This window comes from Gracilinanus agilis, chromosome 2 (assembly GCF_016433145.1).
Source record: "Gracilinanus agilis isolate LMUSP501 chromosome 2, AgileGrace, whole genome shotgun sequence".
In the NCBI taxonomy this organism is placed as follows: domain Eukaryota; kingdom Metazoa; phylum Chordata; class Mammalia; order Didelphimorphia; family Didelphidae; genus Gracilinanus; species Gracilinanus agilis.
Window position 1 is genome coordinate 472,894,970 of NC_058131.1, and position 15,117 is coordinate 472,910,086.

General features: G+C 37.8%; 1 protein-coding gene across 1 annotated transcript in view; it reads right to left on the minus strand.

The window, feature by feature from the left end:
• The window catches only part of PELI2 (pellino E3 ubiquitin protein ligase family member 2), a 133,810-nt gene extending 119,030 nt beyond the window's left edge, over nucleotides 1-14,780 (minus strand). Inside the window, exon 1 of the mRNA XM_044664896.1 lies at nucleotides 14,704-14,780. Within this exon, the coding sequence (XP_044520831.1) occupies nucleotides 14,704-14,780 (77 nt within the window). The remainder of the gene's footprint in view (nucleotides 1-14,703) is intronic.
• Nucleotides 14,781-15,117: the final 337 nt, after the last annotated feature.

The window sequence follows — 15,117 nt, forward strand, 5'->3', positions numbered from 1 at the left end:
AGCCCTGGTCTTTTCTGTGCAAATACCTGGAATTCTTCAATTTTGTTGAATGCCCATACTTTCCCCTGGAAATATATAGTCAATTTTGATGGGTAGTTGATCCGTGGTTGCAGGCCCAGCTCTCTTGCCTTTCTGAATATTGTATTCCAAGCCTTACGGTCTTTTAGTGTGGAGGCTGCCAGATCCTGTGTGATCCTGATTGGTGCTCCTTGATATTTGAATTGTCTCTTTCTGGCTTCTTGTAAGATTTTTTCTTTTGCTTGAAAGCTTTTGAATTTGGCAATAATATTTCTAACCGATTTCTTCTCTGGGTCGAATATGGTGGGTGTTCTATGGATCCTTTCGATGTCTATATTGCCCTCTTGTTGTAGGACTTCAGGGCAATTTTGCTGAATAATTTCTTTTAGTACGGAGTCCAGGTTTCTATTAATTTCTGGGTTTTCTGGAAGACCAATTATTCTCAAATTGTCTCTTCTAGACCGGTTTTCTTGGTCTGTCACTCTCTCATTGAGATATTTCATATTTCCTTCTATTTTTTCAGTCTTTTGACTTTGTTTTATTTGTTCTTGTTGTCTTGAGAGATCATTGGTTTCTAATTGCTCGACTCTAGCCTTTAGGGACTGGTTATCGGCTATAATCTTTTGGTTTTCGGCTATAATCTTTTGGTATTCCTTTTCAATCTTGTCATTTCTGGTGTTCAATTTGCTTATCAGTTCATTTGATTTCTGAGCCTCACTTTCCAATTGCAAGATTCTACCTTTTAAACTGTTATTTTCTTGCCAGATCTCTTCCATTTTCCTCAGAATCTCAGTTTTGAACTCTTCCATAGCTTGTGAGGAGTTTTCCTTATTTGAGGAGGGTCCGGATGCTTGTTTGTTCTCCTCCTCTGTTTGCTCGGTTGTCTGGATTTTCTCTGTGTAAAAGCTGTCGAGTGTTAAAGACTTCTTCTTTTTGTTATTATTCTTTCTCTTCTGAACCTCCTGATGCTGAGTAGCCATCATTAACCCAGCAGCTTCTCAGCTTTATCCTCGGGCTCAGTGTCTGTTCCCAATCTATTGGCTCCTGAGGTCTGAATTCTGGTTTTTTCCAAGGTCAAGCCCCCTGGTGGGCCCTCTTGCTTGATCCTCTGCTGGAGGTTTCTTTACAAGTCTCAGGGCGCTGTTTCCACAGTCGTATACCCGTCTGCACTGGTTCCCCACTTAGGCTTAGTTCTGCCTCCACCCACGCCTCTACTCAGCTGGCTCTCTGCGCCCAGCGTCCTGCTCCGGCGCGCGCGCGCGCTCAGATTTCGCGTGCTTTTTTTGACTTAATGGGGTCCTAAGTCTTGCTGCTGTCAGGAACAGGTCCCGGAGCTGCTGATGACTCGATGGGTGCCCCAAACTTGCTCTATTTCTTTTTAGCTGGGTTCGGAGCTATAGGTGAGTGTGGAGGGGGTGGGGGTGGGGCGGTTGCTCAGCTCGCGATTGAGTGAGTGAGAGCCCTTTTTAGCTTGGAAATGTCTCGATTCCACGTACCTTCCACGCTGTGCCCTGTTGTGGGGTTCCTCCGTTCGTCTGGACTTGTTTTTATGTCCCCTTGAGGAGTTTTGTATGTTTCGGTCAGGAGAGGTTAAGAGCTGCTTCTTACTCTGCCGCCATCTTAACCCGGAACCAAAAGCCCCCCTTTTTAAGGAAGCTAACATCTATTTTCCAAAATTTAATTCATGAGTGAAGCTAACTGAAAGGCCAAAGAACCTTCTTGGTCCTTTTCCATCTTCTTTTTCTTTTTCAAAAACTAGAATTACTAATGGAAAAGAAAAGGTTAGCTAATCTAGCTACATTGCATTTGGTATCTTCTTATATTTTCAGTTCTTATTACTGAAAAATTTAACTGAGAAAACATCTGTAACTATCAGTCAATGCGCCTACCCTACCACCTATAAAAATATTTTTGAGTGTTATCTATATACAAATTGAGGACACCTTGATGAAAGCAGTAGCAGGGAATAAGCAGTCTTCAACAATGGACCACATCTTTACCATTCCACAACAAAATGAAAGATGTAGAAAATGTATGATTCCATTGTGCTTACTCTTTGTTGATTACAAAAAAAAAAAGAAAGCATTTGATTCAATAGAGTAAAAGGTCATAAGGTCATCTTGTAGGCTCTTTTGCTAGATGTCTCCCCTTCATATATACAAATTTTCAGGAATCTTTATAAGTTTTAGAGGTTTCTTCTAATCATAAACATCAGGCGAGGAATAAAACAGGGATATGTACAGCTCGTTAAAAGTATTCTCCACTTTGATGGAAATCTAGCACTGCAGCCAAAATGAAGAAAGATTTCCTAAATATAATGAGTATAATGAGGTGCTAGAGATGCTCCATTTGTTAAAATTAGGATAATTGTATGAAGCCCCTGAAAACTGAAGAGGCTCCTGGAACAGATCTATAATCATTCAAAAGAGTTCATGCTGATCATCCATATAGGAAAGGTCACCCACACAAAGGACAAAGAATGGCTACTATCCAACTAACAATGTGCATTTGGATGAACAACCTATAAAGCTTATCCATTATTACCTTTGAGAAAAAGCAAAACTTTATTGACCTCAACCCTTCTAAGAAAGCAAAGGCCCATTTTTTAAATCCAACATTCTACTAATGTTGCTATACAGAAGCAAGATTTGTAATACAAGAGTTTCTTTCAGAATTAAAAAATGAATAAAAAATACTTATTGACTGATTGGTAATGGAAACATACATGCATATGAAGACTAATATAAAACCATGAGGAACTCGAAATAACAGAAGTACAAGATGTCATGAAGGACTTGTAGCACAGACTTAAGAGTAAGGAAGACTTGAGTTCAAATCTTACCTCAGATCTTTACTAGCTGTACAACCTTAAGTAAGTCACTTAACTTCTAGCCTCAGTTTTTTCACCTATAAAATGGGGATTACAATAGTTCCTACTTTTCAGCATTATAGTGAGACCAAATGAGATAACATGTAAAATGCTTTGTGACTCTTAAAATATGATATGGATGCAAGCTATCCTGATATAAGGAAGAAAGGATGGGTTGGTCATAGAGCGTGGGCCAAGAATAATGGGTAGACTTCCTAAGTGCTCCCTTAGGGTCCTTCTGTCAGAAATTAAGGAAAGCCTCCATCATATTGGGTGGACCGCTGTGGTGAACTTATGGAAGGCCATAATCAAGAATTGCACATAATAGGCAGTTAGAGATGGGTTTCGATCTGTATCTTGGAGGGAAATTCCAAATTGGAAAAAAATCATAGATATAAGAGTAGATGAGTCTATACCATTTTCAGTTATCAAAGAATATGAAGTTAATATCCCTGATTAGCCTACATAGCATTTCCAGCTTAAAAAATCTAAAGTATGGTTCCCAAACTTTGCATATAAAAGTTACTGTCATAACAAAGATCAGTATCTTTTTCCTATTGCCAAGCAGGGAAAAAATTTTTGAAAAAACATTTTTAATAGCTGTTCTTAGGCAGATAGTCATTACAAAACTGTAATTTAATGGAAGTGCTTGCTAATATGTATAAGTCACTCAAATTTCACCCTTGGGTACTTTATTACATTATCAGAACTTTCTGATTTAATTATATTTTGCAGTCTTATTTTTGACCCAATCAACATTTATTGCTGCTTTTTTGAAAAGCTCTATTTTACTTCTAGAGATTTCTCCACCTTTAATTTTTGTTTTATTTTGTTTTTTTAATTCCTTCTCATTTAAAAACTGAAGACTCATGGTTTCTTACACAATCTCCTTTTTTGTTTTTCTTTGTATAGAGATATGCTCAGATATGCTCAGAGTTGTTAAATTTGTCAAGTTCACTGGCATTGTTCTACCCTCCAGAATAGTTAAATTAACTAAATTAACAAAAATGTTAATTAAATGTTCACATTGAAAGAGGTATAGGAAATTGTATTATATAAAGCTAAGTGTGCCAGGAAGGGTCAGTGAGATGAGTTCTTCTAAAGCTTTAGAATTGAAATCTAAAACAATTTAACACTTAGCAGATACAAGACACCACTCCTGGCCTGTTATTTTATCTCTTTAGTTAATCCAAGAAAGCACAGGTCATCTTTAAACCAATTTTATCAAGTTCTCTTTTGGTAAAAAGAAAATTATGAAGGGTTTTTCCTTAATCAACACAAATTGGAAGATCAAAAGTCAAAAAAGACTAAATCAACAAATAGTGTTATTAGTACCTTGAGAAGAAAAGACATTTGCTTCAGAGGAAAATTGCTTTAAAGGCCCCTCTTCCCAGACTAAACTAGAAAAACAAAAAAGTCTAAGCTTTTTAAGTGTGCTTGTCACTAATGAGGTAATATTCTTCTAGAGAGAAAGAAATAACAGTTTTTCTCCTCTGCACAATTTTTAAAAAATAACTAATTGAAATGAGTAATATCTTTAAAATGTTTGGAGGGTTGTTTTAACAAAAAAAGCTCCTCTATTACCACCTCAAAATAACTGTGCAATTCTTACTATGTGTTTCCTTATGTAAGCACCAAAAATGAACTAGGATCTGCTTAGGCTTCTTTAATATGATTTTAAACAGGCATTTTTATGACTCCACTCATTTAAAATGAATTTTACATTTTGTGGGCTATGTTAAAAGTTCAAATAGAAATAAGAGGCCAGGCTGATCAATAGAACTGAAGAATTGACGAGGAGAATGTTTGTTACACCTGCTAGGAACAAGTTTGTCAAAAGTAAGCAGAGGAAATCAAGATTGAAGCTGGACAGCAAACAACAGTCAGGAAAATCCAGGGCATTTAAAAACAAAAAAACTACTTGTGACACACACACACACACACACACACACACACACACACACACACACACACACTCTCTCTCTCTCTCTCTCTCTCTCTCTCTCTCTCTCTCTCTCTCTCTCTCCCCTATGAGAATGATCAACAGGTATCCTAAACTCTTTGTGTAAAAATAATAGGAAGTCTATTCAGTGGAAAATTTAAATTAGCAAAGAGGTTTGCACAACTACCTAATCTAAAGCTGTGAAAGACAAAGTGAGGTCAGTTCTGACTCCACATGGGCATTAAAGTGCTTAACATCTATTGCAGAAAGACACACTTGCTCTATTTTAAAGAAAGATTTAGAAATGGAAGTTAACTGTGTCTTAAGTATAAGAATTCTTTGATCAAAGATCCTTCTGATGTATCTACTTAAACACACCAAAATATCCAACTGTCCTAGACTATTAGACTCAAGTTAGAAAACAAACTAGTAGGAAAATAACTAATCACTAAATGATACAACCAGCAACAGTGAAAAAGATGACTAAGCTTAAATAGTCTTTATTTGGGGCAGGGAATAAAAGATAATTTTAGTAATTTTAAATGGAGAAGAAAAACTTTAGCAAAAACAAATAATTCAACCTATACTGAATATGTTATGAATATTAATATAATTTAATATGACAATATTTAAAAATAACATATAACAAGCATAAGAAAAAATATAGAAAGACCAAAATTCTTGTGTGTGTATATACACATTATGTACTAGAAAATCAGCCGATTAACATTGATTCCATGCATACTCTGTGTAGGGGTGGGTGGAGAGGGTGGGGGGAGGTATGTGTGAGTGAGAGAGAAAGAGACAGAGAGAAGGGGGGAGGTGAGAAGAAAGGGATTAGTAGAAGAAAACTATATAGAACAAAAGCATTTTCTTCATTTGGTTGGCTATTAATTCATTCAGTTCTAACTTTCTTAAATGCTACACAAAAACCATTTATGAGACTGGGTCTTTTATTTCATTTGTGCATTTTTATTCCCTTAACATAATTATAAATTTTAAAAATTTAAAGTTCATTCCAAAAGATTTGCCATGGGGCAGTTAGTTGGCTCAGTAGATTGAGAGTCAAGCCTAGGTCCTGGGTTCAAATGTGGCCTCAGACACTTCCAAGTCACTTGATCCCCATTACCTAGCCCTTACCATTCTTTTGCCTTGGAGACAATCCTTAGCATTGTTTCTAAGAGGAAAGAGAAAGATTTAAAAAAAAGATTTACCATGAAACAGAGTTGTACTTTAGTAAATCATATAACTGCACCTTTTATAACAGCCTACAATTCTTAAGCCAAATTAAAGACCAAGGAACACTAAACTACTAATCAAAGATATTCAGTGTTTGGCACTAAGATTTTGTTCTCAAAACAAGTCACCTAATAATCACTTTTGTCACCAGAAGAGTATGTTATGCCTTTTATTTAAAAAAACACATTTTATTTGTTAAAATTCTACCCAATGCTTTATACTACATAGGTCGTAATAAGCAGCATTCCATATAATATTAATCTATCAGATTGCAAATCTACTGTATGTACATCAATGAAATAGTCAACAGCAGACTTACAGCTAATGAAAGTAAATATAGAAGGTAGTTTTAAACATCTCCATTCATATTTCCTACTCTGAATACTTCTCACAGTCCCATTTTCGAGGAAGAAGAAATAATTTCAAGCTTTATGCTTCCAAAACAATTAGCACTGTTAAGAGAGAAACAAGTTGAAGTTGGAAGTTATACATTTATTTTCTATTCCATAGATCAACTGCTACACAAAGTTATAGACAAACTTCCTAAAGAACTTAGAACATGGTCCCTCTTTTCCTTGCTCATCTATATTTGGACCATGTTCAAACTATTCTTCACATCATCATTACAGAGCACAAATTAGAATAGAATTTGTGATAAGCAAATAATTTTCATAAACGTCTTTTTTACAAAAATTAAAAAGTAAAGCTTATGTGTTTAAAAGTCATTTGAATACATAAAAAATTTCTAATAATCCCAGAAAAATAAGCTAGAGCTTTGTTACAATAGCCACATTGTGGCTACTCCCATAGAATCTATATTATAAAAAGGTCTCTTTGTAAATTTAATTTTCCTCTATAACCAATATATTGTTCACATTATAGATACTTGAGACTATGTAAATCTTAGCCATTGTTATTACTTTCTGTTTATAAATAAAAGAATTTATACTTTTCAGAGCTTTTTCATATAATTACTCATTTGCACAAAGGAGGCACTCATTTGATTCACATAAGAATCAATGGGGAGGAGGGATATTAAAGGTCATCTACTGCAACCTCTACCCTCTATAAACTTTCCAAGAAGTTATTAAGTCTCCACTAACCATCTCTCAAGAGGAGGAACTTGTCAAAGTATTTCAATTCTATCTTTAGTCAGCACTAAGTGTTAGAACTGCTCAGGATAAGGAATTTTTCTATATATCAAGATGAAATCTGCCTTCAGGGTACTGGTTTTAGTTCACAGAGAAAGATGGAAAGTCTTTATGGGTTCAAATAATCAACTTCAGAAATATAAAAGGAGGGAAGAATGAATGAAAAAATTGCTCCACTTAAAAACAACAACAAAAAACTGGCAAAAAAGCTCACCACTCAGCCATGTTCACCTCACTTTGACATGGCCTTTTTAATGGATTCCAACTCCCACTTCTCCCTGCCCGCCTCACCAACTTGGACAAAAGTATCCTTCAAATCGCCCTCCCCCTATTCCAGTACCTCTCTCAGGGTTGAATTCCCCAGTGCTGAATTCTCCCATTAGAATGTAAATTCCTGGAGGGTAGGGACTGTCCAGTTGGTATTAATTAGTAAGCTGGCCTTCAGCAAAGTGCCTGGCAATTATTAAGTGCTTATCTATCTATAAAAGGCAATGCAATGTCTAAAACAAAGGAATTGATATGCCCACTATATTCTATCCTTGTCAGATCACATCTGAAGCGTTGAATTCAGTTCTAGGCACCACTTCCATTTTAGGAAGTGATAACTGATTGTGATATAATATGTGATAATCTCAAGATAGATAATCTTGAGAGAACATCCAGAAGACAGCAACCAGGATAGTGAAGGACCTCAAATCATGCCAAGAGTTTCAATTGAAGGAAATGGGTATGTTCACTAGGAAGAAAGGTAGTATTCACGGGAGAGGGATTTAACTTGTACTTTTTTTTTTTTTTTTTTTTTTACCCAAGGGAGCATCAAAGGATAAAAATTGTGAAAAGGAAAATGAACACTGGATGACAGGAAAAACTTTCTAATAATTAAAGTTATCCAACAGTGAAATGACCTTGACTGCTAGTGTGTTCCCTTCAAACAAAAATCAAATGATCATATGTTGAAGACATTATAAAGAGGAATTTTATTCAGATATAGGTTAGATATGGTGAACTCTGAGGTCCCTTTCATTTCTGTTCTATGATTCTGTGAAAATTGATTCCTAAAATCCAGTGATTTTTCACTTGCTGGATTTCAAATCCCAATTCTAACAATTTATCCTGACATTTTCATTTAGTTCACCTGACAGAATCTAAGAATTAAAACCAATTAAATTCACCAGTTTATTTCGTTTTTCCTCAGGACATTGGAAAAATTTCCTCTAAGGGCAAAAACACTTCACCTTTCTGAACCTTGAACAACAATCCAAATAGGTAAACAAAAGACATGGAACACTATGAAGATATATTAAGGGTCAAGAGATAAAAAAGAAATTAAAAAAAAAACAGCAAAGACTCCAAGAAAGAAATAGTTTAGTCACAAAGTCTAAAAGAGTACTTGGAAGAAATTAAGCAAGAAATAAAAGATAGAACTGTGCAAGTAAAATAAGAGCTTTGGAATAAAGAACTGAAAGGAAAATTGAGGGGCTGATTCAGAAGTGTTTTAAGGCATAAAATTAGGGGACAAGAGAGAACTACAAAGAGATGGCTTCAAAAAGTAGGATTAAAAGTCCTCTGCTGAGAGAAAGGGTAGGTGATGGGCTTTTATCAGTGTAATTTTAAGAATGGAGAAAAATGAAAAATGTTATAGTTAGGGAGGAGGGGTTATGGAGTTTGTTTTAATTTCAACTATTCCTTGTTCATCTTTGAGGCACCTAATTCCATTAAATGATATTACCTCTCAGGCAAAAGCTGGAAATGGGTTGGTCAGGTGTTCTTAGTACTTGAAAAGGATCAAACTGATATCACTGATGAGGTCTTCTGACTCATGAATAAACTGGATTTAAATGAGGCAGAATTACACAAAGTCATCATCCTCAGGCTCTCTTCCAGAGTTATTTATTTAGGTCTAGTGGCAAGTCAAAATGACTGGTGATGGCTCAGGGATGTTGTGGATTAGCTTCTTTGATATCTAACCAAACTCTAAGCAGTCCACTTTGCTTGATTTAGCAGCCTTCAGGACCCTTCAAACATATTGTTTTCATTAGCCCCTACCACTAGGGGAAGTCTTCACATGCCTGGAATAGATATCCCTCTAACTCAATATCAGACAGGTTTAAGACCTGTCAGATTACCCTCAACTTTGTGGAGATTAAAATTAATATACAAGAACTAAATATTATATTTTATAAAAATTTTATTAATAATAAACTAACTAAAAAAACTAACTAAAAAGGTACTAACCAAGCCCGCTCACAAGATAAAAAGGGAGGAATTACAGCAAACTATATACAACTGTGAAGACACAAATGTGGACAAAGGAAAAAGCATTCTGGGTAATACTGAAAGGAAGTTTGGGTGATGTAGTTTTAAGGATTCAAGATATTTCTAACTATACAACTTGGTTTAGCTTGCAGGTGACAAAAGAGATTACCAGAGTGTGACTGCTATGAATGCTACAGCTTCTTGGAGCCATAGGCAGAGCTGGATGGCATGTAAACACCAAAGGAGGAATGCAGCCCTGATAAGGGCTTGTTCTTCCCAGAATATCCCATACACCCGTGAAAATAGATATTCAAATTATTACCTGTAAGTAATTCTAACAGTTCAATAATATCGTAAATCAAACCACTCACTATAAATGGTTAACTACTTTTTAACCTAATTTTTAATTAAGCAACTGAAACAACAATACCATGATACTGTTTTGTGATTTTTATGGATTAGCATAAAAACTTCTAAACCTCTAACCAAGTGACTCCTTTATTAAAACTGTATTAACAGACCTTTTAGATGCTAATTTTACATATATTTTACAAGGTGGAATGGCTGTTCATATTTTACTCTGTTTTCAAAGAACTTTCAAACTACAGAACTGGATTTTAAGTTGATCTAATTCCTAAATAATGTTTCCATTTGGAAGACAGAAAAATAACATGGGAGCTCAGTGGATTGAGAGCCAGGCCTAGGGATGGGAGGTCCTGGGTTCAAATTAAGCATCAGACACTTCCTAGCTAGGTGATCCTGGGCAAGTCACTTAACTGAGAGTGACTAGCCCTTATTACTCCTCTGCCTTAGAACCAATACACAGTATTGTTTCTAAGATGGAAGGTAAGGGTTTAAAAGAAAAAGAAAAAGTACTTTATAAAACCATGTGCATTTAAAGAATTAAGAGTTTTGAAAGTTCAAAATTACTAAGAGTTTTAAGGCTCAGCCATTAATTTAAGTCAACAATAAAAATAAAACTTAATTCAGAAAACATGTTGAGAGCAACTGTATTCAAAGCATTGTTACACACTGGGGACTGGGGGGGGGGGACTTACTCTTATTCTCAAGGTGCTAACATTCTTTTAGGTAGACATAATTTATGCTATATGTAAATACAGTGCAAGGTAGAGAATGACCAGCAAGAGAAGTCAAAGTGTTTCAGGTAAACTTAAGGGCAAAACACAAACTAGAAAGATAAACAATAAGTACTTGGCAGAAGACAAAGTATAAAAAGGACTCCAAAGACTCCAATTTACTGAATTGAGGAGTTGAATAGAGAAGAAGTAAATCCTCTTCCTACAAAATGGCAGAAAAATGCCATTCTTGGGTTTGAGGGGCAGCTACCAGTCCAATTTGGTACATGCAGAAGAGTAATGTGAGATAAGATTGAAAAGGTAGAATGAAGCAGGATTGGAGCAGATTTTATTGCTTTAAATATCAAGTTAAGAAATGTGCATTTTATCCTGAAGACCATAGGGATACCCTGGAGTTTTTTAAGAAAGGAAGTAATATAATGAGACTTGTGTCATAGGAAGTGGTTTTGTTTTTTTTGTTTTGTTTTGTTTTTTGGGGGTTTTTTGGCAGCTGAAAAGAGATCTTTATTTCCTTAATGAGCAAATATATAAAGTGAAAAGGATTTTAAATTTGTTCTGTTTTCGACAAAAAGGCAGCACTACAACCAAAGTGTGGGAATTACTAGAAGTTAAATTTAGATTAAGAAGGAAGGAAGCAAGTACTAATATGTGCCAAACACTGTATTATCTCATTTGATCTCATAAAAACACTGGTAGATAGATGGTATTATCCTTATTTTACAGTTGTGGAAATTAAGGCAGACTTTAAATGAAATGCCAGATCAAAGTAGGACTCAAACTCAGATCTTCCTGCCTACAGACTACAGACTCTGTGTCCTATTATACCACCAACCTGCTGATTAAACGAAAAATAAAAAGTAAATAAATAAAACACTTCAAAAAATTTTAAAGGGGAGCTGGGGTGGAGGAGGAGAAGAGATGGGACAGGAAATTAGTAAAGGAGAGATGTTTTCTCATCAATAGAGGTATTCAAGCAAAAAATGGACCTCCACTTTCAGAAGAAATTAAGGCAAGGGATGCTCCTCAGTTTTTTCAGGGAAACTATTTGTAAATTTAATCAATTTAAACCAAATTTTATTCCTGCTAGCAAAGTATAAGAAAAAGAAAATATTTTCTAACAATATAAACAAATAACCAATGAGCAAGATAATGTATACAGCCTATTTGAGGATTAAACATAGCATACACACAATATAAAATCCTCTTCAGTATAAACACTTTGTTTCTTTGAAACATTTCATCATTTCCTCAACAACAAAAAAAAAACATTATTTTTAAAGAACTCTGAAAAATATTTCCTAAGAGGTTAAGTTAGACTTATTTCAAAAGCAGTCATATAAATATTACTAAACAACACTAAAATGCATTAAAATAAAAATCAGGATTTCATGCTTTCTTATCATTTCCCATATTTCTACCATTCACAGCATTTTTAATGCAATTAATTTTTTGCAATGAAGGAAAATGCTTATATTGAAAATGTAACTGTCTAAAAATGGTTATTATTAACAACATTCCAAGTAAGAGGGGTGGAAAAAGTAAGGACTTGAAAATATTGAGTTGTAACTTGTCAGAAACCCATCATATATGTTTCATTTAAAGTTCTGATATGTTTTTGTAAGAAAAATTGTATTTTAAGCAGTGCTTTAAGAAGCTCAGCTACAAAATGAAGACTGCATACAGAAAGCAAGGTTTATCTCTGAAAATGAAGTAAGAAGTTGTCTAACCATGAGCAAGTTTCACTTACCTCCTCAAAACTCAATTTTCTCAAATGTAAAACAGAACTAATATTGCCTAATACCTCGCTCAGATGGACACAGTGAGAATCAAATGAGCTAATATAGGGTTCAGCAAATCTTAATACAAATATACATATTACTTCTGTAGAGTAATTGAACTTTTTTGATATTTGAGTCAGAAGTCTAATATTTTGCCTATGTATCTTTTCCTCATCAGTATCTAGGATGTCCTAAAAAAAGTTTCCTATTTCATACTATTTTAACTAAAAATGAAGAAAACTCATAACTCTATATCCAAATAAGAATATAAACATTTCCGCTCTTAGAACCTAACCCAAATTCTATCTTTTCCAAATTGAATTTGTCTTCTCTCTCCCAAAATACCCCCCTGTAACCTATAGCCCTTTATTTACTAAGGATAAATAATGGCAATAAATAAACAAGCAAATAAACAAACAAACAAACAAATAAATAGATGATGAGGAAATGACACAAGAAAACAGCGAATAGATAAAATGAAGTCTCTAATTGCTGCAGTTTAATGATTATAGATAATTATTATCTAAGAAAAGGGTCTTCACTAGGAGAGAACAGAACTAAAGCTCTGTGAGCTCCTTGCTGATACCTCCCAGCCGGAGAACAGTCTCTTCCTGGCTAAGGGGGAAGAGTTCCTTCGAGGGAGACAACCTTTCCCAAGATGCAACTCTAGTGTCAAAGAACACAATCAACTGTCCACTTTGGAGACCAACCCTGTCTAGGACCCCACAAATCAAGACGGAGCCGATTCCTAACTCCTGAACCCAGAGAACTAGTGAATTCCAATGGGGAGAAGTTCACAGAAGGGCAAGCCAACGGGTTTGGTCCAGACAGTTCACCACTGGGCCTTCCTCAGACTGTGGCCACTCCCGTCACCATAACAATATAAAAAAGTAATTGCCTGCTGCTTCCCAACTTGGGTTGCAAATTAGTACCCGTCCTAAAAAAGTCTCAGCTTCTGTCTAACTAAGCCAATGTAAATAAAAAAGCATCATTGCAGAGAGGATGACAGTGTTGTGTCCACCAGCTCCAAAGGAAAAAAACAAAACAAAACACCAAAGGCTTCGTTTTCACTAGGGAACACGAACCCTCCCACCCCTATCATTGCCCCTCCCAAATCCGTTCCTCCAATTACCCTCAAAACACCGCATAAACTCCACTTCCCCGACCTCGGATCTCGGATATGCAGAAAAGGGACTCCATCTCCCAACCCCCACCAAAGTTACATCACTACTAATCTACTAATCCTCCAGCCCTAGAACCTGGTCCTCTAGAGATTCTCCGTAACCCTATTCCGAAATGCCCGCGCCGCCCCCCTCCTCCAAGACACATAGTTACTAATCCTCTAGCCCTTGAACCTCGTCCTCCAGCAATTCACAGTAACCTTATTCAGTCACTGCCTCCCCATAACCCTCTACATCGTTACAATTCTTCCAGCCATGTACCTGATCCTCCAGCGATTCACAGTAACTTTATTCCACCCTCCCTCTCCGAGACATCCTCACTTGAACTTCCCCAGACTTCTCCATCCCAGAGGAAGAGGGGGGGGGGGGGAGGAAAACGGGGGAGTGGAGGAAGGGGGGGAGAAAGCAAAAGGAAGGAGGGCTGAAAGGAGGAGGGGAAAAGGAGGAGGAAGAGTAGAAGACAAGGAGGGGGGAAGAAATACGAAGATGGGAAGGAGAAAAATAGGAAGGAAAAGGGGAAAAGGAGAATAAGGAGGAAGGAAGAAGGAAGAAAGGAAAAGGAAAGGAGGAAGAAGAGCTAGAGGAGGGGGAAATTTTAGGTTCCGAAATTAGATGGAGAAGCAGCAGCTCCCGCTCCCCCTCCCCCAACCCCTCACTCCAACAGCGGCCCGAGAGGCCCAGGAACAAGGTATAAGTTCCCACACCACTTCCTTCTCCCCGCAACACCCACTTCCCGGAGCTTAGAAAGAGGATCCCACGAATGTAACACACATATACACACCGGTGTCTTGTACCTTTAGTTCTTGCCCCATAATCGCCCCAGCTGTCCTATCTGCCACAAGAAGTCTTTCCCGACCCCCTCCCCGATCCCCTAATTCTCGTGCCTCCCCTCCATGGGTCTCTCTACTCTCTCCTGCACGCAGCTCATTTGCTTGCAGTTCCTGCACGCCATCTGCCCCATGGACTGGGAGCAACCCGAGGGCAGGGACCGTCTTCTGGTTTTCTTTGTATCCCTAGTGCTCAGCACAGAGCTCGGTATTCAGCAGGCGCTAAATAAATACGCCTGGCCAACTGACTAACCCGACCTCCCACGGGGATCGTGGGAGTGGGAGTGAGGGTGGGGAGTAGACCCCGACCTCCCCGTCCTGGGGCGCTCAGGCACCCTCACTCACCCCAGCACCACGAGCTCCCCGTATTTCCGCGGCTCTTTGCCGGGAGCGCAGGGGTCCTCCGGGCCGGGGGCAAACATGGAACCGCGGTCGGCTCCCTCTTCGTCCTCCTGGTCTTCGTCCTCCGCGAGCTCCAGCGGCTCCGGCCCCGAGGGAGCCGCTGCCTCCTCCTCCGCGATCCCCGCCGGGTCCGCGCCGCGACTACAATCCCATACGGAAAAGGGGACCAGGGAACTGGGGAAGGGGACGGCGGCGAGGGGGCCGCGGGGCGGCCAGTCCCCAAGCGGCTCCGTCTTGATTCCCGGGCTCCCCGCCCGCGCCACCCGGACTTCGGACCAACCCCGCGCTCCTCCAGAGGCGGCCCCAACGCTAAGCCCAGCGGCAGTCCAGGAGAGACGGGGCTGAAGAACTGGGAGG